At 41.7% G+C, this 25,652-nt stretch overlaps 2 protein-coding genes across 2 annotated transcripts in view; both read right to left on the minus strand.

Annotated features, from left to right (window-relative positions):
- cxadr (CXADR Ig-like cell adhesion molecule) overlaps window positions 1-13,928 on the minus strand; it is a 38,100-nt gene extending 24,172 nt beyond the window's left edge. Inside the window, exon 1 of the mRNA XM_084029114.1 lies at window positions 13,771-13,928. Coding sequence (XP_083885240.1) covers window positions 13,771-13,921 — 151 coding nt within the window. The 5' untranslated portion in view covers window positions 13,922-13,928. The remainder of the gene's footprint in view (window positions 1-13,770) is intronic.
- A 960-nt stretch (window positions 13,929-14,888) lies between these two features.
- On the minus strand, window positions 14,889-19,379 carry btg3 (B-cell translocation gene 3). The gene is made up of 5 exons (XM_084028338.1): window positions 19,311-19,379; window positions 18,417-18,626; window positions 18,153-18,290; window positions 15,719-15,908; window positions 14,889-15,451 (listed from the first exon to the last, which is right to left on the minus strand). The coding sequence occupies exons 2-5, from the start codon at window positions 18,587-18,589 to the stop codon at window positions 15,245-15,247; spliced, it is 708 nt and encodes a 235-aa protein (XP_083884464.1). The 5' UTR covers window positions 18,590-18,626; window positions 19,311-19,379; the 3' UTR covers window positions 14,889-15,244.
- Between the last annotated feature and the right edge of the window lie 6,273 nt (window positions 19,380-25,652).

The following is a 25,652-nucleotide window of genomic DNA, read 5'->3' on the forward strand; positions in this document are numbered from 1 at the left end:
CAACAGAAGTCATCTCAGGACACTGAGACACATTGAGCAGGACTAGAATATGTTCATGATTTTCAGAGTCAATACATTTTTTTTTTTTACATGTCCCAACGTCACCCAGGGGCAAGCATTACAGCGACAGTGGCGAGAAATAACCGCCATAATATGCTTTTAGGCAAAAATCTTGTGCAGCCCAAGCCCTTGGGTTCAACTGCATTTGGAATGAATGGTAATGACGCGTCAGGAGCAAGTAGCTCCCGTCATCCTCACAGGAAGAGAGGGTACAGTGAGCACTAAGAGGCGAGGCCTTTCCAAGCAGACCCAAGCCGATCCCGGCGTACCAACATGGACGAAACAACGGGCGAGGGCCAGCCAGCGCTGGGGAGAGTTCCCATCCACACTAACAAACCACAACTGTGCAAAAGGGAGTGCATGCTGGACAAAACCAGAATATCATTGTGAATGGAATGCAGCAGACTTATTGTTTTATGTGGAATATCTTGTTTTTATAATCGTTGGAAGGCAAAATAGTAAGTGAAATATGATTAATAGCACACCCCTGTAGTACAGTGTGCTATCTAAATTTGACTTTCATCCAACCATGACAGGATCCTCCAGGATGCATGTAAGGTTTTGGCAAAAAGAGGATGATTCATAATCGAATAGTGGAATGACCTCCAGATGTGAGGAGACTTTATGATCTTTACAATTTTCTATATATACAATATACATTTTTATATTTTTCATGACATGCAAAACAAATGAGGACTGGGTTCGGCTGCTGGAAGAAATCCTGTTCATCATAGTCATGTGTTTGTGTTCCAGGCTTCCAGCAGTTTACTTTAAAACTAAAAAATGAAAGCCAAATGTCTCAGCGGGGAGTAGTCACGGGGCGTCTCTCCCTCCTCACACAGGAGTTTCTCCTCTCTGAGGGGGAGGCAGCCATGCCGCTGCCTATCCTATTCCCCCATCCCCCAAAACAAATAAAGTGTCTGATACAGACCAGGCCCCTGCCGGCGCCCCAGCCCCAGCCTTTGTCCGGGCCCCACGGCACAATGCCAACTTTGATCAGGAGGCAGAATCGCTGATCACACACTGAGACACAAGTGCAGCAGAGTGCAGCTACTTCATTCAGCCTGTTGATGGACGTAGTTATGTTAACTGTGGGATATTTGTTGTTACAGATAATATAACTTTTAGAGAACATAGAAACTCAGATGTACATTTTGCTTACCTTCTGTATTTGGCAAGCAAAGTGTGAGTATGTAGAAGTAAACCACGGTTTCCCACAGCTGTGCTTAATAATGTCAGAGAGGTGAACACATAAGAAGTCAGCTTAAAGCAATAAAGCGTGAATTTCATACTACAACATTCCTCGTGAAACAGGGCAACAGTAGGGATTAGAAGTTCTTTCTGGAGCTCCTAACAAGCCTGGTTTTCAATGTCATTAGTGAAAAACTCAGAAACTCCTCAGGAGGGGAAACAATTTCACATTTCTGGAATTTCCAGAGCTCAGCGATTTCATCTGCTGGGTCTAAGCTGGGCTGACTGTTTCACTGCCCCATGTTTGCTGAAATAGAGGCCGCGGGAATACGCAGGGCAGGTTTAGTCACATTTGCCTTCCTCAGTGATAAGAAACTACTTCCTCATTGCATCCGAAACAAATCACTGACACTCTGAACTTTGGCCTCTTCGTTCGGTCAACTGAGGACCTTAGTTTAACGCAACCTGAAGAAAAAGGTGCAAATCTAGTCATTTACATACAATTTGTGTGTAAAGTAAACACCTATGGAGTAGTAAAGACACGTATGGCTCACTGCCAAACCACTAAAAGGATTAAGGTGTGAGACCAGACAGAGACAGAGACATATATAAAAGTATCAAGAATTCAAATACAAAATAACTCCCTATGAATTCCTGGGTCCCTCCCTTGTTCCTTTAGATAAGAGTGCAGCATGTTTTTCTGTCTGACCACTGTTTAAACTTATAACGGATTAACCTAAATCTACCTCAAAAAGATGAAAGGAACTTATTTCAACTGATGGATTAAGATCCTGCCGACGGTAAATTTACACACAGTAACCTATTGTCCATGTAGTGCAGAGGCATGTGTGGCTGTCAGCTAGATTGGCTGGGAGACAGTCAATGAGTCTGCCTTGCTCACGCTGTTTCCTCTCGGCTCTGGTCTAAAATTAGGTCTCCTGTCTGAAGGACATCGTATGATGGTGTTCTTCTGGACATTGGTAGAAGAAAATACACAGTCCTATATGTGTTTCATGCCCAGAGTGTGCAGTCAATAGCTAAACAAGACCAACACAGCCTATTTCAGTGAAAAGCCGCTGAAAGCTCCCCGAGGACAAAAATGCCGTATCGACAAAGTACTTTGTAATAACTGCAAAAACATCAATTCCTTTTCAAATGCATTTATAACATCCCTCCTCTCTAAACCCTCTCATCCTGTCCAAAGCACTCCCATCCCGGCAGAATGAGGTCTTTGTGAAAGTGTAACAACACAGACAGTCCCTTCCTGTCCTCTGTGTGGAGAAGATACTACAGCAGGACATCAAGATAAGACTGCGGTTAAAAGATAAGATTTTTCTTTCCTCACTTCCTCGCCGCTCAGGCAGAGAAACAGGACTGATGTTTAAAGGCTCGGCTCTCTTCTTCACTCGGAGGTTCTTGAAGGCAGGTGTAGTAAATGCACCTGAGTGTTGAGCCCTGTAGGAAGCTGCAGGCAAAGCCTGTCAGTTGTTGTTACAGCTTAACCGAGACTGCTAGGTTTATTCATGCCTCCAGCTCGCACTCCCAGCCTAGACATGAGGGAAAAGCTCAAAACAACCACTCTAGTCTACCATACCACATTAAATGACGAGATGCGAACGGGAACGTTAAAAATAACTTGGTTTCGCTATCCTGCACAAAGAGGAAATCCTACAATTTCATACATGACATGGTTGAGAATATCAATTCTCAATGATGTGTTTGTTATCTGTGCATGAGATGAGGCTCATCAGACTCGCACAGAAGAGCGGAGAGTCTGGACGGCAGAAATAAATGCAGCAAGACCGTAAAAGACACAGATCTCAGAACCAAAGGAGGGTAAAGATTATAGGATTTGTATCGCTGATACATTCAATTAGATTCATCACAACAACCCAAGCATCTGTTTAAAAAAAAACTGGAGACAATGTCGTTTAAAAAACATTAAGCACAGTGAAAATCGACATATACGTTACTCCCACATTAAATTGGACTGCAGAGCATGAAATTGGTTCAGAACTAAAGAGCAGCAGCTGTGCTATTTTGCAACGCACAGCAGAGTAAAGCAGATACTATGGATGCAGCGAGGAGCACAACCACCCAAGGTATAAGCAATTGCACATAGAAAATCTTCCCTCATCTATTTCTAATGATGAGAGGAACAAGAAACAAATGAACATGTTTTTGTCAACAGGCTCTATTGCAAATATTATAACAGCTGATCACAGAGCAGAGCTCCAATTAACGCCACAACGTAAATAGTGGCCAGTGTGTTGTCAAACTACTGTAGTGGAAAGTCTCTCTCTCTCTAATTTTCCATCATGCTGTACCATATATTCTGATATTTGTTGGCACAAGGTGATGATGAGCAGCAGATGTCTAACTACATAATGCAACAAATTAGAAATGACGAGTTGGAGCAACTACCTCCTGAAGGGTATAAGGTCAAAAGAGAGATCAGTATAGAATTAAACAACTATTTGAGAAAAAGAAAAAAGAAAAAAATGGGGTTTCATTCCATGCAAATCTTAAAGATTCTATTATTTAAGTCGACTGTTTGAATATTCAAATCCATTGGAAAGTAAATGGAAATTCTGTCAAACAAGAAATTCACATTTAGCCTTTCGGAGGTTCGCGTATGATTAATATTGTACAACTACATTCTATTAGGAGGCGTGGAAATGTCTCTAAGATGCATTGCAATGCAGCTGTGAACAACTCTGCATGGATACAGTGCCAGAACATAATCGAGTTTGGTTTCATTGCAACTCAGTGTGAGTCTTTACTGCGTTTTTCCACACACACACACACAACAAACACACACACACACACACACACACACACACACTACCCTTTCTCACAGCGATTCAGTGCCGATCAAACGAAGATGCCGGCGTGTTTTGTTCCTGAATGTTCCCATTCCAGCAGGTACGGCTGTTCATGCTTTCGGTTCCAGTCTGATGAGAAGACTAGGAATCGCTGGCTCAAACTGACGGATATCATTCAGCTGAAGTTCACCAAGCGGCCTCACACAAAACCTACCATTATCAAACTCCTTCATGATAAATCGTAGGTTTTTTTCAATGAAAAATTATCTTTAAGAACCACAAACAACATATGTGAAATTCATGGCACAATTCAAATGGGACCAGAAAATAATTCCGATCTCGCCATAGGAATACATGCATCAGAAATTCATTTTGAGGTCCCATGTACTGTAAATGGAAAGGCTGGACTTCACCACAATATACCTTCTATGTCTTAAACTGACTTTATACCATACAAACAATATCTTGTTTAATTTTAATTTAATTAATGTGAAATGTAATGTGCCATAAAAAAAAGGCCAAATAGCTTGACACCTTTAAAAGATGCAGCAAGGCCTTTTGGCTGCTGAGTGTTTAGTGGATGCAGTAAAGTGCTTTAGCCTGAAACCTGCCTTACAAGCCAACTCCCCGATGGCTCTAATGACATCTAAAAAGGTCTGACCCCTGAGTAGTCTGGACAGGCAGCCAAACACTGCTTATAGGGCATCCTGGATCAGACTGACAAGTCCATAATCCCAGGGAAAGTGACTGGAGCGCCGCACAATGAAGACGGTTTACCTTACGTGGCGTGTACGTGAAAATATAAACAACAGATTCCCTGTTGACTACGTGGAATCCTGATAGGGATAACGGCATGTCGCTGGGCCAGCAAAGACAAGCTGTGTGCTGTGGTGTGATGTTTAGGGGTTGTGTCGGGAGCAGTTCATGATTTCTTGTTTAACTTAATAAACAACCCACAATACGTCATCAAAATGACATCGGTATCTGTTCACTTAGATTCAAGTCAAGGGTATCCAGCGCTTTTCCCAACACTTTCTTACAGCGAAGGGATTATCAGGGACTTTTCATGTCCAAACTAAATTCACATATCTTTTTGACAAGGTCTATTAAGCTCTTGGGATGTTACACTGCTATCCAACACGTTAATGGCAGATTAATAAGAGTTGGACGTAAGAGACTTTTCAGTTGATAAAATGCAGGGTGACATTGTAGGCAGTCAGAGACTTTTTTTTTTGTTATATTGTCCACAGGTCATAAATCTAGAAGTCTAGCTGTAGAGTTGCATTACCGCTCTAGCTGGCGCTGATAAATCATCCCTTTACTCTCATCAGATAGATGTCCTGCCACCGGGGGATTAATCGTCGAACTGATGTTTACCTAACGGTGAAGAGTTGGGTGCTGTTGGTGCCAGTGTGACTGGAGATGGGGTGGGGGTTTATTCTTCTCCTTCCAATTATCAACCACTCAGAGACAGCCAGCCAGCCAGTCAGCCACGTAGCTCCGTGTGTGCCCATGAATTATACATGGAGTCCATTAAGACACTTAACAGCTGGTTCCTCAGGAAGTTACCGGCAACAACTGCAGCCTGGTCCCCCCTGTGTGCTGCCTTATTAAAACAGCAGCACTTGTGATTAAGGTTGTGCAGTAATGTGTGTTCTGACCATCATAAACCAGCCAGTCACAGAGCTATTTTCAGTTTCAATCTCATCTCTCTGGAGGGCGGCTGGGCCAGCTGCCGATTTCCTCACATGGCGGAGAGATGCACTACAGTAATTAAATGTCTGTTGTGGCTTGCTGACCTTGCTGTGGTTCAGGCGCTGAGCCTTCTCTATACCCAACTGCAGCAGATGTCCTGGCCAGCATACCTATGGACCCAACGACGGCCCAGAATTTTAATGAATGTTAATGGAAGCGAGGGGAGGTGGCAGCCATAATGATTTTTGGAAAGCTGGTTATAAAACCTCAGTAAGTAAATGGAAGTCATCCGACTTTAGTGAAGACCTGTTCAAATGTATTCTACAATATTCATGCACTCCTCTCAAATTCAATTCCCCTAACTCGCCTTAATTCAAACGTAAAACACCGGCTGACTTTTTGGTTTTCATAACTGACTGGTTTGAAAATGAAACACTGCATTACCCCTTTTTATGATTTAAAAAACATTCAATGATGAGGCCCCTCATCCAAATGTTCTCTCTTATCATTTTTACATTTTCAAGTAACCCCAAGATCTGAGGGTTATATTTTTACATTCTCCTTAATGCAATGACCTCGTTCCCTCATGGTGAAAGCTTTCATCTAATCTAATCTCAGGCGATGCTGTTTCATGAAACCAAGCGTTTCCTTGCATTCATATTTCCAAAGGAGATTAGTGATATTTTGCACAACTGCTATAGCTTGCACATTTCATTCTTCACATATTCCTACACTTGCAAACATCCATAGCATCTCATCATATCAAACACTGAAATGTATCCACATCAGAGAGGAGGTTCTCTTAATGCCATGTAAGAAAGCGCAGATGTTGGAACAGATATTCAGCTGCACAGCATTAGCCTGTCTGGGTTAACATTAAAACCTACATTTAATATTTGGCCTCCTTACAGATTTCAAATTCTAAGGATTCGCATTACAGTCTTTGGCTTCAGTTAAGCTCCAGCATGATAATGAGGCAACAAATGTGACAAGAAATTAGATTTTCTGGGACTAATTCTCTGTCTCTTTGTATCCATACTCCTTTAACACTCATAACAAGATTCCTCTGGCATCATAACATTTCACTGCATGACCACTTTAATACAGCATAATTCTAAAATCTATAATGCAAGCAATCATACCCCTGTAAAATTGTGCTTTTTTCATAACAAAACCAGTTAGTTATTAGCACAACTATATAATTTGACATGATGATTACACATCAGACTAAGACAGTAAAAGACTAACTTGAATATCAACACCACAGGGAGCACAAATCAGTGGGGCTGAATCAAGGAAGAGGCTTTTGCCATTTGCCTTTTTCACCATAGCTGCAGTAGACAATGTGCGATGCTTAACAATGAGATAGAGGTGCTAAAAATGGCTCCTTCAACAGCTGGTCCCCCCCCCACAAAAAAATATCACCCCACCTTCTGCTTATGTCCCTTATTTTCTGAGCCATAATATTTTTCAAGATTAGACACACAATTAACTCTAATGGTCTTAGCGTCGAGAGAAGGAGCTTAGTGCTGGAGGACAAAATATAATCATCTTCCTGCAACTCCATTCTGCGTAAGACAATGCCTGGACATTAGCTCATGATAAAGTGACATGCACGACACGATACAGAATGCTTATCTCTGCAATGATGCATCCGTTGGAGGCGAGAAGTGGCAACAAAAGATTTGTTGTCGGAATTAATTGTCAGGTCTGTTTTACATGATAGCGAGTATTTCCCCCCTCCGATGCTGCCTACAGCTAAGCCCAAATCTTTAACACTACACAAAGGATTATCTAACAGAGGTTCAAGCATGTGCAGAGCTGAGCTGACATCTACCTAGCAGGTAAGCAGGAGCAGGCTGCACACCAGCACCTAGAGATGCAGCACCCTGGGGACCTGCCTGCCACACTGTGTATCCTCACACAGAGATGGCTCGCTCAGATGCCGTGAGAATATTATGCAAAAACAACCAGAATACATAGTCATAGTCATAAGGGGAAGAGCCAGAAGTAGAGTAATGCTTTACAGATCTGTATACTGGTGGTATAAGCGATTCCCTCCATTTAGGAAGTAAAATATAGAGTGTGCTACATTTACATGCTGAGTTAAATCCAGAAACAGACATTTAAAAACAGTGACAATAACCATGAAAAAATTAAAGCCAAGCATGTATCTCATCGTAGTTCTAAGCCTTGTTTACAAGATTGAGTATAACATTTTGAAAGTTTAATGAATTTCCGTAAAACTTTCCCCCTCCAAATAATTATACAGCATTAAAATCTCTTACACTGCCAGGTGTGCAGCATAATATCTGCTGTTCATCTACATAAAATGTTTTCTGCTGGTGTTCCACTGAGATATGAGGTACACGAAAAAGCCTCATTATCATCACAGGGAACAGCTTATTTGTCAGAGAGCCCATTATTCCTCATCAGGAGCAGAGGGCGTTATGGCCGCTTGCAGAGCAGGGCATCAAGTGGCGATGTGATGGATGTGCTTTGGGCGTGTTTATTGCCCTAACAGTGCGACAAAGCAATGATGACCGATGGACTCCAGAGAGCGGAGAAAATCAGCACTGCGGTGACCTTGTTTTAACCAATATGTTAGATTCAAAGCAAAGTGTATGTCTCTTGCTCAGTGCAGTCTCTCCTTCACACGTACTTGAAGAATTTAAACACATTTACTACTTGAAATTGTAAGTAATGTATGAACCAGTGAGTGCTTTGATTACAGGAAAAAGAACAGGCTTCTCATTTATAGCCAGTGACTGCCGATTTATTAAGCAAACGTTAACAATAGGAGTTGATTGGGTCCCCGTTTGACCTTTTAATGTTTTCGGCTGTTTTAACACGAGGTTCCTGTAAAAGGGTCTTAAACATGCACTCCACACATGATAGTGTAGTAAAACATCTCCCAGGCAAGAATGGCATCCTCACCATGTGATCATTCTTGTAGAAGACACTGCTTCATCTTTAGCTGTTTATTTAACTTTAGTTTTTCTATGTATGACAAATAGTTTGCCACAAATAGACAATATCACAAAATGCTTGCATTTTCAAAATTATGTTGCAAATTGTGATTAAAAACAAAATAATTATTCATCATTTAGAAAGGAGCAACGGGTAATTTCTCACTGCACAATTAATAGACATTTGAGAGAAATCAACTCAATGTGGCCTTCTGACATTTTATAAATGACAGCAGGTGCAATATTTGATAAATGTTATGATGAATGATCTTCAGATGTGATGTCGGCCTACAGTGAGGACTGTCCCCCAGGATCAGATCCTGGTGCTGTGGGTTGAATTGCAGGCTGAGCTGACTGCTAACTAGGGATTTTGTTTTTTTGTGTGTGTAATTTATTATCATGCTGCAGCACACGTCCTTTGCTCTTCATGGAGGTTGAGCTCCTCCGACTACACAAACAACTACACATGGAGGGAATTCAGTGAGCAAAGAGGCCACCCTCCCTCTACCTGCAGGACAGTGTTTTCTCCATTCCTTATAAACTTCATCTACATTTAGGTCATTTAGCAGACGCTTTTGTCCAAAGCGACTTACAATAAGTGCATTTGTCAAAAGAAGGAAACAAAGAAACCACAACGTATCATTAAAGTAAGAGCTAAAAATAGAACAAGTGTTAGGTCCTCATCTGAGTAAAGTAGTACCTTAAAAGCAACAGTGCTATGATCAGAGTGCTATAGGTAAGGTTTTTTTTATTACTTTATTGTTGCAACAGGGAGCCAACTTCACTACTTAGTGTTGTGATGTCAGAAATATAATATATTTTATTGACATTTTAGAATCGTTTCCTGTTGCCACTCAATATTTAGTTAAATTAAAAATGTGAATACTGTTTTGAATAGTTAATTTCTTAATATAATACATTAAAAGGCCATTACTTAGTAATGAAAGAGATTATTAAGATTGCTAAAGAACCAAAGTGATAAGGAGTATCGATATAAGTAGTATATTATCCTCACGATACCCATCCTGACTGCTAACTAACACAATGAAAATCCAGAGTTAAAATTAATCCAATAAACAAACTATCAAATCATATACAGATCCGGAAAATTCGACCTGATTGACGATCCCTCGGGGCAGCTCTACTTCTTCTGTACTGTACTTCCTGTCATGTTGGACAGAGGGCAGAATGGACGCTACAGTGACTACACAACCTCTACGTAACCTCATCACATTGTTGACAATATCAGTTGATTTTTTTATGTTTTAAAACTAAAACTAAACTTAACTGTTTTTCAAATGAGAGAATTTGCTGTTTTTGTTGAACACTTTTGTTGATGGGACAAAAAACAATGGTCCAAGAATGCATGCTGACCAATATATCATGGTCCCCGAGGTCCAGAGACACTAAAGCATGACCTTTATAAACTGATCCGCCACTAAATTGTGCCATCAACGCAAAACTGCCCCAGAGTTATGCTTATCTGAAAATCTAGCACATCATTTGCATGCCTCTGGTGACCCTTGAGCTGTCAGTAAGCCAATACTGTAGCCAAAGTGTTGTAGAAGTTACAAGACATACAAACTTGAAATATCTGTCAATGTAACATTGACTTTGTGACCAAGGGGTTCACATATAATCTCGCCAATATATCTTCCCGCAAGAATGTGTTGGCAGCGACCCAGAAGGCAGTTTTAGTCCCTACCTGGGAAAACGGAGTGAGCCCTGAATACAGAGTGGCTGCACAGCCATGAACAGGACTCAGAAACAAGTAGGCCTATTAATCACTTTCACTCATTTTCTAGCAGGCAGCAATTTGTTCATTCAGTAATCCAGATATGAAATGGAGGGGGGAAAGGAGGAAGAGGTGGGGTAATATGGCGAAAGGTAAAGGCGGGACCAGCTTTTCACACTCCCATATAGGTGAGGAGTTGGCACAGAGCTTGTGCAGCACTAGCATGCTAAAATATTAATGTCCGGGGCTGTGAATATTCATGCGTGGTCGTCCCTATCGTCAGATTGTGGAGGACAAAGCAGTGTCCCTGGAGTGTAATCCAATTCTACATGTTCCAGCTTCATTTCCAAGGACGGCGCGCTGCAGGCAAATGTGGGTGGCTGAAGTTGTGGCTGCAACATGTTTCAGCCAACAAGGAGGTAAGTAAAGGCATCGGACTACCGGGTCACGACAAGTGAATGTGACCCAGAGTCATTACGGTCTACGTGGGGCCAATGACAATGGCTCAGGCTGTGGTGTACATGCCTCCACCCATCTTTCTTTTGTAGCTATTTCTTCATGGACCTTATCAATACACACACAGCTGTACGTGTGACAAAAGTGATTCCCCTGACATGATTTACTACCATTACATCAAGATATTTAATCCATCTTCAACAGCTATCGCGAAAAAAAAATATATCAGGGATTTTTTTTTCTGCTGTAATAGAGGACCTAATTCATACATGCAAGCGAGGGGGAGGGTAGTTATGTAGAGCAACCGGAGCGCACACACACAAGTACACTCCCTGGATCTGCGTATCTGTTTTCAAAAAGGTAACCAAGCAACCAGTTCCTGGCCAGGGCCTTTGGTTGTAGCCTTATCAGGTAACTGCGTTCTGCGCCTGCTCACATGTTCAATGGGTTTTTGTTTATCCTGTCAATGGCTTCACTTTAACCCAAAGAGCCAGGAGTGGAGGGGGCAACAGGACAAAACGTGTGACTGTTAATATCCCAATGCAAAAACTCAAACATAAAGAGTATTGACAAAATCAAAACGTGTCTGTCAATAAAAGGGTAGAAGTGGACTCACATACAGGGCTGACCACAGTGTCTAATGATTGATTTCTTGGACGATCTCTTTGACGATGGATGTAGGAAACAGAATAATCAAAGCACATCTACCGTCATGTGTCAGCTTCTGCATGGAGTAGTGTTTACTGTGGCAACAACATGATCTGATGCTTGATCAACAACAGTCGATAACAATGCCCTATCAAAAAACATACCCCCACAAAGAATTAAGAATCGGTCCACATGAAAGAAACAACTACATTGGGTTCAAACATTCCCAGAAAGTCATTTTCCTATAGTTGCTTCCAAGTGTTGAGTAAACCTGACTCATAACATGAAGGCTGGGTGAATAACGTCTGCACTTTCAGATTCCAAATCCTCAACTTCAAGGATCACAACTTGATGGATTACAGATCTGACTCTTAATATTTCTTTTGTCAACATTTTATATTCCATGCAGTGCCTCATGGAAAACTAGAGCAAGGAAAATGGAGCAGAAGAGCCCTATTTGTTATTTTGCCATTTAAAGGAGGTGAGCATATTATTGGGTATTTCTAAGCCATTTTAAAAGAGTACTATGAGTCTGTCAGATACTGTTCTTGTCTGCTGAAGTGGAACAGCGCCCAAATGACCAGGCCGTGATGCCATTAAGATGGTAATGAGCTCAAACCAGTGTACAAAACAATGTGAATCACGAGACAAAGGGAGGCTAAAGGAAACACTATACACAAACCTTATATTACACTCAGTGCCCCAGCTTTTATACGGAGAGATGTGCTGGATGATCCTAAACAAAGCACTTCTCCATACGGTTTCTCACTAATCAGCAGACTGGAATGTCATTCAATGGCTCTGAGGCTCTCCCCATCAAAATCTCAAAAATATTTAGCAAGTTTGCTGTTTGAAGCCAGCAGCCACCATCCTGTAGCTAAAAGTTTCACAAAATTGTTCCGAGTGGGAGGAGAGAACTCTCTTAAGTTTCAGAGTAAATTCCAGTGACGCCACACCCATACTCCCACAATTAAGTCATGCAATTGTTAAAATTGACAAAGCAACAGTGACAAATGAAAACTCCTACACATTCAAGATGAATATCATGATGATCATTCAGTTTTGATGCATAAACTACCCATGTTTGGATTGTTTCCACATGATGCACAAACTGAGCATTGAATGAAAAAGATACAAAAATGTAAATTAGTTTTGGTCAAACTAAAGTTAAAATACAACACATGGCTTGGTGTCATTTCACAGCCAAATTAATAATATCTCAATTTCAGCTCTAAATCATTGACTCCAAGTTAGCAGAAGCAAGGAAGGTTTAAAAATAACTATTCTGACCAAAGGTTTCACCTTCCGTTGATGGATACCCGCCTACTATCAACACACACCAACAAAAACCTCTTAGGTGAGGGCCACTGGGACTTCACTCTCATCAATGGAGGGCTCCATTTAAATAAGTGAATGATACCAACATAAACAAAGCTGTCAACAGGAGTAAACAGGTGGGTAAGTTTACATGTGATAGCCTAGCCCTGAGGAGGGGGGGGGGCTGGCAGATGGGCAACACTTTGAAGTCGAGGAGCCACAGGTTTAAGAGCGGATCAAGCTATTGTGTGAACCACCAGACGAGAAACCAGAAGACATCACACGGAAACACACGGAGTTTCGGCTCAGGGAAACACCCACAAAAGGCATCTGATTTATTTAGTAACCCAAAATCACAATACATTTAAATATGTATTCACTCAGTTATCAAATTAACCTCAGCTAGTATAATAAAAACACAAACCACTGTCACTTCACTGGGGTTATTAAGATAATGTGTGTCCAACAGCGCATACATAAATAACGTTAGCCAACTTGACTATGATGTAACGTCCAGGTTACTTCAACTGTTACAGTTTAACTGGGTTTAGCCGGACGCTAGTTCTACTGTGCTAGCTAACTAAACTGACCTTGGGTCGGAGTTACTCAGAGCAAATTATGTCAAGTGTATTCAGATGTAGTTTATTCAAAATCACTGAGCGACTTCAAGGTTGATCATACTTAAGGTAAGACAACGTCAACTTAAGTTTCCCACGTTTTAAACTTACCGAACCGGACAAGTTTCCGTGCTAACGGCGGCGGTTAACATTACCGCGGCGCTACATGGCTGACCGGAGTCCGTACGCCGTTTTAGAGAAAACCCCCCCACTCTCATCAAAGTAGCTCACCGGCAGTTGGTGTTGAGAAAACTTACCTGCAAAGAGGCTCAACAGTACACAGCAGAGGCGGCCGGCGGAGAGATCCATCCCTGTTCCAGTCATGCCGCGACTTCTTCTGCGAAACTTGCTCGAAGAACTTAATGCTGAGTTCGAGTGAAACGCGGCAGTCCAGCTCGAGCGAAGCATCCAAACTCCACTCCTCCTTCTCCTCTCTGCAGGTGCACGGCGGAGCGAGCGCGCCGCAGGGTGTCACGTGACAGGCGCTTCTCCCCCAAACGAGCCAGTGCTGCCCTCTGCCGGTGGGAACAGGGAGCTTTCCCAGGAATTGTTAATGGAGGACAGAGGCCCGTGGTCCCCTCTGCGACATGGTACTCGATGTGCGTCTCGTTCAGGGTCCTGTTTGTACAACTTTCCCCCAGAACACATACGGAGTTAGGCAATTTATCTCACATATTGCCACAACCCGATCAACGAGGGTAGTTTTATTGCTGCAAATATTGGGGCATCCAACCATGACTTATGTTATGGTTCCATTATGTATTTTTGAAATGTTATTTAGATGGTACTGTACTTCAAAATTGTTATTGCATATTGGTGATCATTTGTATGGGTGCACCTTTAATGCAATAGTCTTAGAAATCAATGGCAAACATATATACACACACACACACACACTATGTGTATATACTGTATAGAAATGTGAATGTATGTACACACACACACACAGTATGTATATCTATCCAAATAAATGCTTGTGGTGGATTGATGACATTTAAGTTGATCCTAGGTCATACGGTTCATGCTGCACAGGACAGAACAGTGGGGGGGGGGGGGGGGGGGGGGGGGTAACTTGGCACCATTGGGATTCAAACACTCCATCATGATCATACTAGTACAAATGTCTGCTTGCCTCCAATTTGTTTATATTTCACAACAATTCCTTATCTAGCAGTTCAACTTTTAAAAAGAATGGGTCAGGTACAAAACCCCTAAATGCATACAAGTGTCCTTTTCAGCAGAACACATCCACAATGTCCAGCCATGCTATACTTTTCTCTCCTCTGCCTGCTAGCAAATAGGCAAAAGGATAAAAACAAACCACTTAACCACAACACTTTGAGGATCCCTTTGTTAAAATAATACACACATCATGATGCTTGGGAATTGTTTAATAAAACTCCATAAATTTAAGTAAATACATCTGACAATTCTGCACTATGAATAAATAAAACATTTTATTACAAAAAGGACAAAAGTAGGTGGCATACATGAACGTCTCCCATTGTAAAAACACATGCTTCAAAATGTGCAGTATTCCAATTTCATTATCTAATTTAATACAAGTGATTTATTTAAAGTATAACAAATGGTCTAAAGTGCACAAGATTTTTTTAACCAAAAAAAAACAAAAAACAAATACATTATCTATAAAAATTCATGTTAAAAAAAATCTGTTCACTAATTTTCAAGATGTCTTCAGTCTAGTGTGAACGGTAAGTGCCACGGATCCTAACTGTAACAACGTGTCAGATTTTGGGTTGTGTCCCAGTACTGAGCAGCCCTTCCTCCATAGGTAGGGGGGGCCCATGGATTAGGCCTAAAAGTGTTGGGGGCCCTGCCGTGAGGCCTGAAGCCGTAGTGGGGCCGAGGAAGGATGTGAACTTTCCCTGGGACCAACTTCTGAGGATGCCACGTAGGAGCGTCTGGATTCATTGCCTTTAAAAGAAAAACAAATAAAAGTTACACAACCTGCAAAACAAACTATCTCCGACCCACATTTGACTTCCAAATAATGGAAAAAAAATCTAACTTTGATGACAAAAGCATTCATCTCAACAATACGACAGTGGGTGTCAAACAGAACACAGCAAAGCTACTAGGTCGTTCTCCAAAACCTGGAGTACCATGGAGTAACTTTCCTGTATTCTCCAGACCGGCACAGAATATTTAGTCCTGGAAATTCTAAAATGTATTATGAAATACCTGAGAAGCAGGGCGTCTGTTCAAGACCATGACAGGGGAATTGCGTGTGCTGTCCTCGTCAGAGGAAGAACCTGAGTGGTAGTCTGATGTCACCCTCTCCAAAGCACTGGTCACCTTTGCAACATCTTTGTCCTCATCGTCGCCGTTTGAGAAACTGGCCACGGAGAAGCAGGGATTATGCTCTCCGTACCTATTTATTAAATGTGAAAAGAGGGAGGGAAAAACATTTGTTTGAGGAAATGTTTAAACATTTAAATTCTAAAAAAGAAGATAAGTACAAGACAAAAAGTATAGCAGCATAAGGCAGGTAGGGGGCTGGGATTCTGGTCAGGTTCTAGGCTAAATTGGCATCAATGGCTGCAGCAGGTACTAGTAAAAAAAAAAAAAAAAAAAAGCATTTTTGCTACATAAGAAACACAAAAATATGCCAGATGCTTGTTGTTCTAAGTCTTTGAAACATTTACACCAGGCCTTTCAACTGGCAGATCACAGATTAAACAGCAGGTGGCGGTTTTGTGACTTCAGTGACTGTAGAATTTAGGGCTAGACCAACGTGGCTTTTTCAGGGCCGATACCGATATAGATTATTAACAATGTAGGAGGAATAATAATCCATAATACGTTTTTGAAACAGAGCATGTCTTAAATTTAAAGAACCTTTCAACAAATAAATACAATAGTTCCCTATAGTATTATAAAGTAAAAAATTAATAAAATATGTGATTGAACCGTCAAAAGAACTACGCAAGCTCAGCAACAGCAAACGGCTCCAAATACCTTCTTCTGCCGCTCTGCGTTTGTTGATAAGCTGAACTACACTATATTGCCAACAGTATTCGCTCACCTGCCTTGACTCGCATATGAAATTTAGTGACATCCCTTTCTTAACCCATAGGGTTTAATATGATGTCGGTCCACCCTTTGCAGCTAGAACAGCTTCAACTCTTCTGGAAGGCTTTCCACAAGGTTTAGGAGTGTTTATGGGAATTTTTGACCATTCTTCCAGAAGCGTATATTTTGTGAGTTTACACACTGATGTTGGAGGGATGGCCTGGCTCTCAGTCTCCACTCTAATTTATCCCAAAGGTGTTCTTTCGGGTTGAGGTTCATCCACACCAAACTCTCATCCATGTCTTTATGGACCTTGCTTTGTGCACTGGTGCACAGTCATGTTGGAACAGGAAGGGTCATCCTCAAACTGTTCCACAAAGTTGGGAGCATGGAATTGTCCAACATCTCTTGGTAAGCTGAAGCATTCAGAGTTCCTTTCATTGGAACTAAGGAGCAACAAGCCCAGCTCCTGAAAAACAACCCCACACCATAATCCCCCTCCACCAAACTTTACACGTGGCACAATGCAGTCAGACAACTACCGTTCTCCTGGCAACCGCCAAAGCCAGACTCGTCCATCAGATTAATGAAGCTCTCTACGCTGTTCTTGAGCTAATCTGAAGGCCACATGAAGTTTGGAGGTCTGTAGCGATCGACTCTGCATAGAGTTTGCAACCTCTGCACACTATGTGTCTCAGCATCTGCTGACCCCGCTCCATCATTTTACGTGGTCTACCACTTCTTGGCTGAGTTGCTGTCATTCCCAATCACTTCCACTTTGTTATAATCCCACTGACAGTTGACTGTGGAATATTTAGGAGCGAGGGAAATTCACGACTGGACTTGTTGCACAGGTGGCATCCTATCACAGTACCACGCTGGAATTCACTGAGCTCCTGAGAACGACCCATTCTTACACACGTTTGTAGAAACAGTCTGCATGCCTAGGTGCTTGCTTTTATACACCTGTGGCCATGGAAGTGATTGGAACACCCGATTTAAATTATTTGGATGGGTGAGTGAATACTTTTGGCAATATAGTATATCTTAAATAAAAAATAAAAATCAGGCACTGGGACATTTCTAAAGACCAGAGAGTAGTGACTGCGACTACAGCAGAGCCAAAGTAGTGCATTTTAAAATCAAATTATATTATTGGCAAATCGGCTTTAAAAAAAATGACAGATACCAATAACCATAAAAATGCTGAATAGCAGCGCTGATAATCAGCCGGGCCGATAATCAATCCCTTGTAGAATTGCAGGAAAGTCGTTTTCAAGTCTAACGTCCTTTTAGCATCCCTCATATTTGCTCCCACATTTTAAAACGGAACCAGGTACCCAGTGAGGGGCATAGATCCTTATTATGTGTAGATATATCACATTATCAGTTTATGTCTAAAATGCTACCCAATAAAGTCATAAAAAAATTAAAAAGTGCTTGGCTCCCAGTCTATTGAAAAATGTGACCCCCTGAACAATATAGTTGATTAGCCATGCATTACATTATTAAACATCTCATGTTTTGAATACTAAAACTATATGTAATTTCGGCTCAACTACGATCTTCCCATTTTGCCCGAGCTCTTCATTCGAGGTCTCACCTGCAACAGACCTCCCCAGGGTCCACCCACAGTGTGAGTTCACAGAACAGTCTCAGGTCATTGTACTCAACCCCGCTCTCTCGGCAGGCCCGAAGGAGCTCTGGATCCTGCCTGTGGAACCTGTTCATTCGGATGCACCTGCAGAGCACACAAGACTGATTTCAGTCTAAGACAGTCCTAACATTGTCGGCCTGTACACATCGATGGATGTTTGTAAAAGGTTGCGTTGGATAGCAGTAAATGACAAAGGACCGAGAGAAGCACCTGTATGCTTGTCCTTTGCTGGGGGTTTCAGGGTACCAGTGCCCCTTGAATTTCTCCTGGAGCGCAACAGCCAGCCTCTCAACGAACAGATCGATCTTGTGCGACTCCAACCTCCCCCCCTTTTTCACAAGCCTCTTCAGGAAGAACACCACAGCAGCAATTTCTCTCCTCATATTTCACATGCGTTTCATTACGTTCCTCCAACAGCCTCTGAAAGGAGATCAACTTTAGTTAGACGGGCGTCTGAAACGCCCCGATTCAATGCTGAACTGCAGTAAGGTGCTTTGTCGTGGTTTCACACACCATTAACAACAAACTGTAGCCAAGTGTGTAAGAAAAAACACCGAGATTATTTGTCAACTAGCACGTCTCCATGTGCGCGAGGCAAAGACGGGATGGTTTTGTTTAAAACGATGACTAGATAACGTAAAGACACTCAACATAACGGACTATTTGGCATCGTTTTCTGTTGTTGACAGTATACGTTAACGGTCCGACCGTTGTGGACATCCCAGAAAGGCGGGCTGTGACGCACAACTTCCGGTTATCCACGCGTCACCTCACTCCACAACACTACTGTACTCGCGTGCTAGCTAGGTAGGCTAACGGTACGGAGGTGTTCCCTAAATAGCGCCGAACTGCATTTGAAACCGACCTAGTGGTGAATAACGTACCCGTCATTATCTTAAGAGAATCTAAGGCATTAGCATTAGATACATATTTAATGGACTAGCGTTAAGTTAACCGCCTCATGTTGCTAAGTAACACAGTAATCCGTTAGATATCGGGGCAAAAGTTCGAAATAGTCCTAATAAATTGCGACATATTCAGATACCGGTCACGTTAAGAGACATTTGTCTAATGTGATGAGACACGAGGCCATAAACATCTCACCTTTCCGACAGCGCTCCTCCAGCTTGTGGGTAAAATGAATGGGAAGGGGAAGTTCGCCAGCAGAAGAACCCTTGAGATACGACTGTAAAAACCCGCCCTTTTACGGCACAAACCCCGCCCATTGATTATTCTCATTGGTTACAAGCAGACTGATCTAAGCCATTGATTGGTCGAGCATATGAGTCATGGACTGAGTCATACTCATTACCGTTATGACTCACAGCGTCAGGCATGTGCTTTTGTTTGTTGCAACTATGGGACGATATACAAATGTCATTATAGTCATCGAAATGTACTTAAAATATATATATTTTTAAAGATGATCATGAATCATAATGTCTCCCTGCATCAAGTAGCTACATTTTTAACATCTATTTTGGGATTGTGTATCTTTTAAACCAGGCTCTATTTTTTACTTCCATGATAGTGAGCTAGAAAGCTTTTTAAGTCACGTGACAATGTTATAATTTTTATTATAGTAGTTGTACTATAGTTTGACTACTATTGTTCCTATTTTTTATTACTTGATTTATTTTAGTTTTTTGTGTTCTCTGTTTTAATACCTCTGTTGTTGATTTGTTTGCATTTTATGTCATGAAAGGTACTACAGTATGAATAAAGTTTATTAGTTTTATATTATTATTATTTTCATTGCCATTGATTTTGGTCCAGGTTTACTTCCATTATAATTTGAAATATTTGTTTTAATGAACTCCCCCACCCTAAACAAAGTCAAGACCACATATCAAACAACACAAAGTACTCAACACATCAAACAAGTAATGGCATGAATACAAATGTAAACAGGAGTCATACATCCATTTAGGTTGTGTTACACTAACTGTAGCTGATTGTGATTTGTTGATAATTCATGCAGCCCTGTGTTGCATAATTACAATAAATTATCCTAGAATTCTCATTATCTCCCCAGATAATTCACCAGTGTTTATTTGCTGCTGTTTACATTCCTCCTGATGCAAACTAAAGGAAAATCAGTATTTATGAGGTCATCAGCAGCCGCGTGGCAAAACAACCAGATGGCATTTTTTATTGCAGCTGTCAAATTTAATCAAGCAGATTAGAATCAGAATCATGATTTTGAAATTCAGATCAGTTTCAATTAAATTGCACCAGCACGTCCACATCCCTACCAGGGGAAACGACACGCTGGACAATGTTTACACAAACAGTGCTGGCAGACACAAAGCCCACCTCTAACCCCGTTCCCTTGCTTCTGCTGCCTACTTACTCCTAGTGGAATAAATGGGTAAAACACAGTAATACAGTTAAAATGTGGACAGATGAAGCTGCAGCAGGCCTTGAATGGAGATATCAAGGTGAGAGGCCTATCCAGAGATAAAAATGCTATCTTTATGTCAGGTGGCAAGAAAACATGACGCTAGCGAGAAAGAAATCTGGCACCAAGGAGGCAACGTGGAGACATCAGGACAGACCGGACAGAGACGTCAACACCAGCAACACTCTTCATGCAGGCTTCCATCTCCTGTCCTGCCTCCAGAGGTCTGACCAGAGTGAATGTGAGTAAGCGGGCCTGATAACGTCATGTCATCACTGACATTTTTAACATATCCTGTCACAGGAGGATGTTCCCACCTGCTTCGACCATCTACACTCTGGTCCCTAAGAAGTCTGCAGGCTTCAAAGTAAGAAAAAAATAACAGCTATATCATAATGCTGCTTGTTGATTTCTGCCCAGCATTCAATTCAATCACCCCCTAAAACTGATTGGTAAAGGTAGTTCTCTGGGCTTGAATACTTCATTCTGCACTTCCTCACGAACAGACTCCGGTCAGGTTGGCAGTCACACCTCCTCAGATCTAGTGTTGAAGTCATTTAGTTCACTTTCCCTGTACATGAAATGATCTCTAGAGTGAAGTTTAAAAACACAGATGAGACGTCTTATCGTGGGATCAGATTAACGATCTTCAACAAACTACCGCTCAACGTCAGAAAAACCAAGTAGCAGATCGATGAGTTTAGAAAAAAGTAGGTGAAGACACACACCCCGGTCTACATCAGTGGAGCTGAGGTGAGTGAACAGTTATAGATAGGAATCAACATCACAAACTACTGTCATGGTCACCACACATCTCCATTAACATGGCAACATTTCTGTGTCAAGTTCTTCTTAACTTTTACAGAGGAGAACTTTACAAACTGACATGGGAAGTGCAGCACGACACTCGACAGGAGGGCTATTCTAACTGTTCTGTATGCAATTAATTTAATTGTTTTATTTTTTATCCAGGTCATTGTGTCTTTTCACAGTTGAGGGCTAGTTGGGAGAGGGTGAGCGAGCTGTCTGTGTGTCTGTACTTATGCTTGTCATGAAATCCTGTTTTTTGTTTGTATGAATATCATTTTGTTTTGTGTCTATGGGACTGTCATGACTGTGGGGTTTTGTTGTTTTGGTTTCAGGTGTTATTTTGTAGTCATTCTGTCTTGTGTTGTCACGCGTTTCTCTTGTCTTGTTTCTGTCATGACTGTGGGGTATTGTAGTGTTGGTTTCCTGTTTTATTTTGTAGTCCTTCTGTCTTGTGTTGTCATGTGCTTTGCTTCCTGTCTTGGTTTCCCTACTTCTCTGTCTCCCAGCTGCGTCTCATTGTCTCGTCAGCCTTGCCTCTCGTTCTCCCCAATCCCCATAGCCTGCCCTTGTGTTTCCACACCTGTCTGTCGTCGACCTGATCAGCCCTGTGTATTTAGTCTGTGTTTCCTTTCTGTCTTTGCTCAGTTGTCTGCTGTATCCCGGATGTGTGTCCACCATCTGATCTGTCCAGCCCGTCTTGTCTTTATTACTGTTTGTGAGTTTTGTCTATGTGTTGGATTATCCTGTTCCCTTTTTTGTATAGTGTTTAGCCCATGTGGTCTCCCTGAGTTTTTGGACATTTTTGCTAGCTTATTATTTAAATAAACATTTTTTAACTGCATTTGGGTCCATACCTCCTTCATTCATACACCCGTGACAGGGACAGTAAGTATCATACACATTTGTCTGTTTTCAGCAATAATCCAAAATCTAACGGAAAAATCCATTTGGCTTTTTGTCGAGGGAAACGGGACGATGCTAACTTCTGGGTTGGCCTACAAAAGTATGTCGTCCCTGCAGCGCTCTACGCCCATAACAGCATCAGCCTGTTCACCCTGCTGCCATCTGCCAGACGTATCTGCTGTCAGATTACAGAGCATCTTCTTTCTCCAGGCTTCAGATTCCTCAGCTCATCCTCCACAGGCCATCATAAAAAAATTACATATTTGTAGACATGGAAATGAATAAAAACGGATTGCATCCTTTTAGATGAGCACAATACCATTCCATGAAATCTCACCTGTTTTGAAGCCATGCGGTTAATATCAATGTTTCTCAAGGCTATGAGAAGTATACCACATAGCATAGTGTGTTATTTCCCGGAAATAACAGAAATAACACATTACAATCCCTTATCTCATTTGTAGTTCAAGTTATAAACGCCTTTTGTCCACAAGGGGGCACCCGACCTCCATCTAACACACACGAAGAAGACAGAACCATAAGCAGTCCATCTATAATGCAATAAGACAGTAATCAGACAACATGATGGAGCACTTCTTCCGTGTCAGCAGTCATGTTGCGTTGCTTCTGTTGGCAATCATATCAGTGAGATTCTTAAGTGATCATCCAACCGACATCTGTAACCGCATATCTTGTTCAGGGAACAATCCCAGAATCACAAACGGCTTAATTGCCTAGTAGGTTTGAACATACAAGGAATTTGTCTTATTCCAAAAGTCAAGAGACATAATATAAAATAGAAAAATGTACAATAGAAAATATGACAAAATATTTTATTAAAGATGTTTAAAGTGGAAGTTTTGTACAGGAATGTACAAAATATTGACCAGGGAATGTACGAATGTTCACAGTATATAAGTGAAAAGAATATGTGGGAAGATAATAAAGATGTATATTAATATAACGCACGACTGTGTAGAGGTCAACATTTCATTTTATACAAACCCATTATAGTGCGGCAGCTTAGCTAGAAATTATGTAGGCCTAAGGAGTGTGCATTTTATGATAAAAGCGTCAAATTTTGTACACTTGTAGCCAAAGACATATAGAACAAAATTAGATGTGGAGGCATGATGAATTTTCAAGATGGCCACCAGTGACCACCTGTTTTGAGTTAAATTTTCACATTAACAATGGATAATATAATAGAAATTTGATACAATTATATATGTAGAGGGATCAAGACTTTTCATTATGGGTTAATAACAAGGTTACAGATAGGTTTAGAGTTGTGCTGGAAGACAAACGGCTTGTTGTCACACATGATGTACATGTCCTCAGTAAGCCACCACTTCATGATCTGTCTTTGATTGCTCCATGTACACATGAGGAAGCTGATAGTAGAATGTCTTCACATGTGGCCCATGCAGCAAGAAATGGCCATCAGAAAATCATGATACAAACTGTTGATACTGATGTTGTGGTTCTGGCTGTGGCAGTTGCTCAGGGTCTCCAGCCAGAAGATGAGCTATGGTTGGCATTTGGGACCGGAAAGGGGTTTCGATACCTTGCAGCCCATGAAATTGCAGCAGGACTGGGGCCTGAGAAGTCACAAGCACTTCCAGTGTTCCATGCACTGACCGCTGTGACACTGTATCCAGCTTTGCTGGCCACGGGAAGAAGACTGCATGGGCTGTATGGACTGTTTTCCAGAACTTACAAATGCCCTGTTAAAAATATCTTCTGCCCCAGATAACATACCGCTAGATGTGATATCTACAATCAATAGGTTTGTTATACTGCTATATGACCGAACCAGCCAATGCCCAGAAATAGACACTGCAAGGAGGAAGTTATCCCCCCGACAAAGGCTGCCCAGAGAACATGTCAAGACAGCAGTTTACTAAGGAGGACATGTGTGGGGTCAGATGCTGGGACCTACACCAGAACTACCGTCACCATGTAAATGGGGCTGCTCAAAGACATCGGAGGGTTATTATGTTTAAGCAACTTTTCATGCAACTCATTTCATGGTTACATCTTAATAAATGTGATTTAGTTGCTTTTCATTCGTATTATTGCAATAATTTGTAAGTTTTATTTATCAGTTCAGAATTAGCTCTATGTCAACCAACTATTAATGCATGACTTATAATACATAACAGTAAGAGGACAATTCTGTGCATTGGTACTTTTAGATTTCTTCTTGGAGTACATTTTTCTGATACTAACCAGTGTGGGTTGACCAGTGCTGCCATCCAGTGGTCATCCTATGACAGTGTGATTGTGTTTACAGAGCTGCTTCCATGCTTAGGTAGACTCCCATAATTCAATCAGTTTAACACCCAATTAATTGGATATTGTGAAATAAGCCTATAAGTGTATTTTGTTAGTTACGTAAACTGTAGTGTCTGTAGCTATTTTTAAATCATCTTTTCTAATTTAAATGACCTTTCATTTGTTAATATATTGGCACTGAGCATTTTCATGATCGACCACACGAGGATTTGAAATAATTATAAACTTTGTATTTTAATACAACAAGAACACAACATTAAACCAGTGCCTTTTGTAACTAACATCGGGGCATGCAAAACAACACAGAAAAAGAGCCGTTAGTTTAGCGGCGCGGCGCGGCGCGGCGCGGCGCGGCGCGGCGCGGCGCGACACACACACACACACACACACACACACACACACACACACACACACACACACACACACACACACACACACACACACACACACACACACACACACACACACACACACACACACACACACACACACACACACACACACACACACACACACACACACACACACACACACACACACACACACACACACACACACACACACACACACACACACACACACACACACACACACACACACACACACACACACACACACACACACACACACACACACACACACACACACACACACACACACACACACACACACACACACACACACACACACACACACACACACACACACACACACACACACACACACACACACACACACACACACACACACACACACACACACACACACACACACACACACACACACACACACACACACACACACACACACACACACACACACACACACACACACACACACACACACACACACACACACACACACACACACACACACACACACACACACACACACACACACACACACACACACACACACACACACACACACACACACACACACACACACACACACACACACACACACACACACACACACACACACACACACACACACACACACACACACACACACACACACACACACACACACAC

This window comes from Eutrigla gurnardus (genome assembly GCF_963514095.1).
Source record: "Eutrigla gurnardus genome assembly, chromosome: 15".
NCBI classification, from domain to species: Eukaryota; Metazoa; Chordata; class Actinopteri; order Perciformes; family Triglidae; genus Eutrigla; species Eutrigla gurnardus.

Coding starts and splice junctions, on each gene's coding strand:
- btg3 (XM_084028338.1), bottom strand. CDS start 18,589: ATGAGGAGAGAAATTGCTGCTGTGGTGTTCTTCCTGAAGAGGCTTGTG. Junction 18,291..18,416: donor AGCAAAGGACAAGCATACAG/GTGCTTCTCTCG, acceptor TGTGCTCTGCAG/GTGCATCCGAATGAACAGGT. Junction 15,452..15,718: donor ACAGACGCCCTGCTTCTCAG/GTATTTCATAAT, acceptor TTTCTTTTAAAG/GCAATGAATCCAGACGCTCC.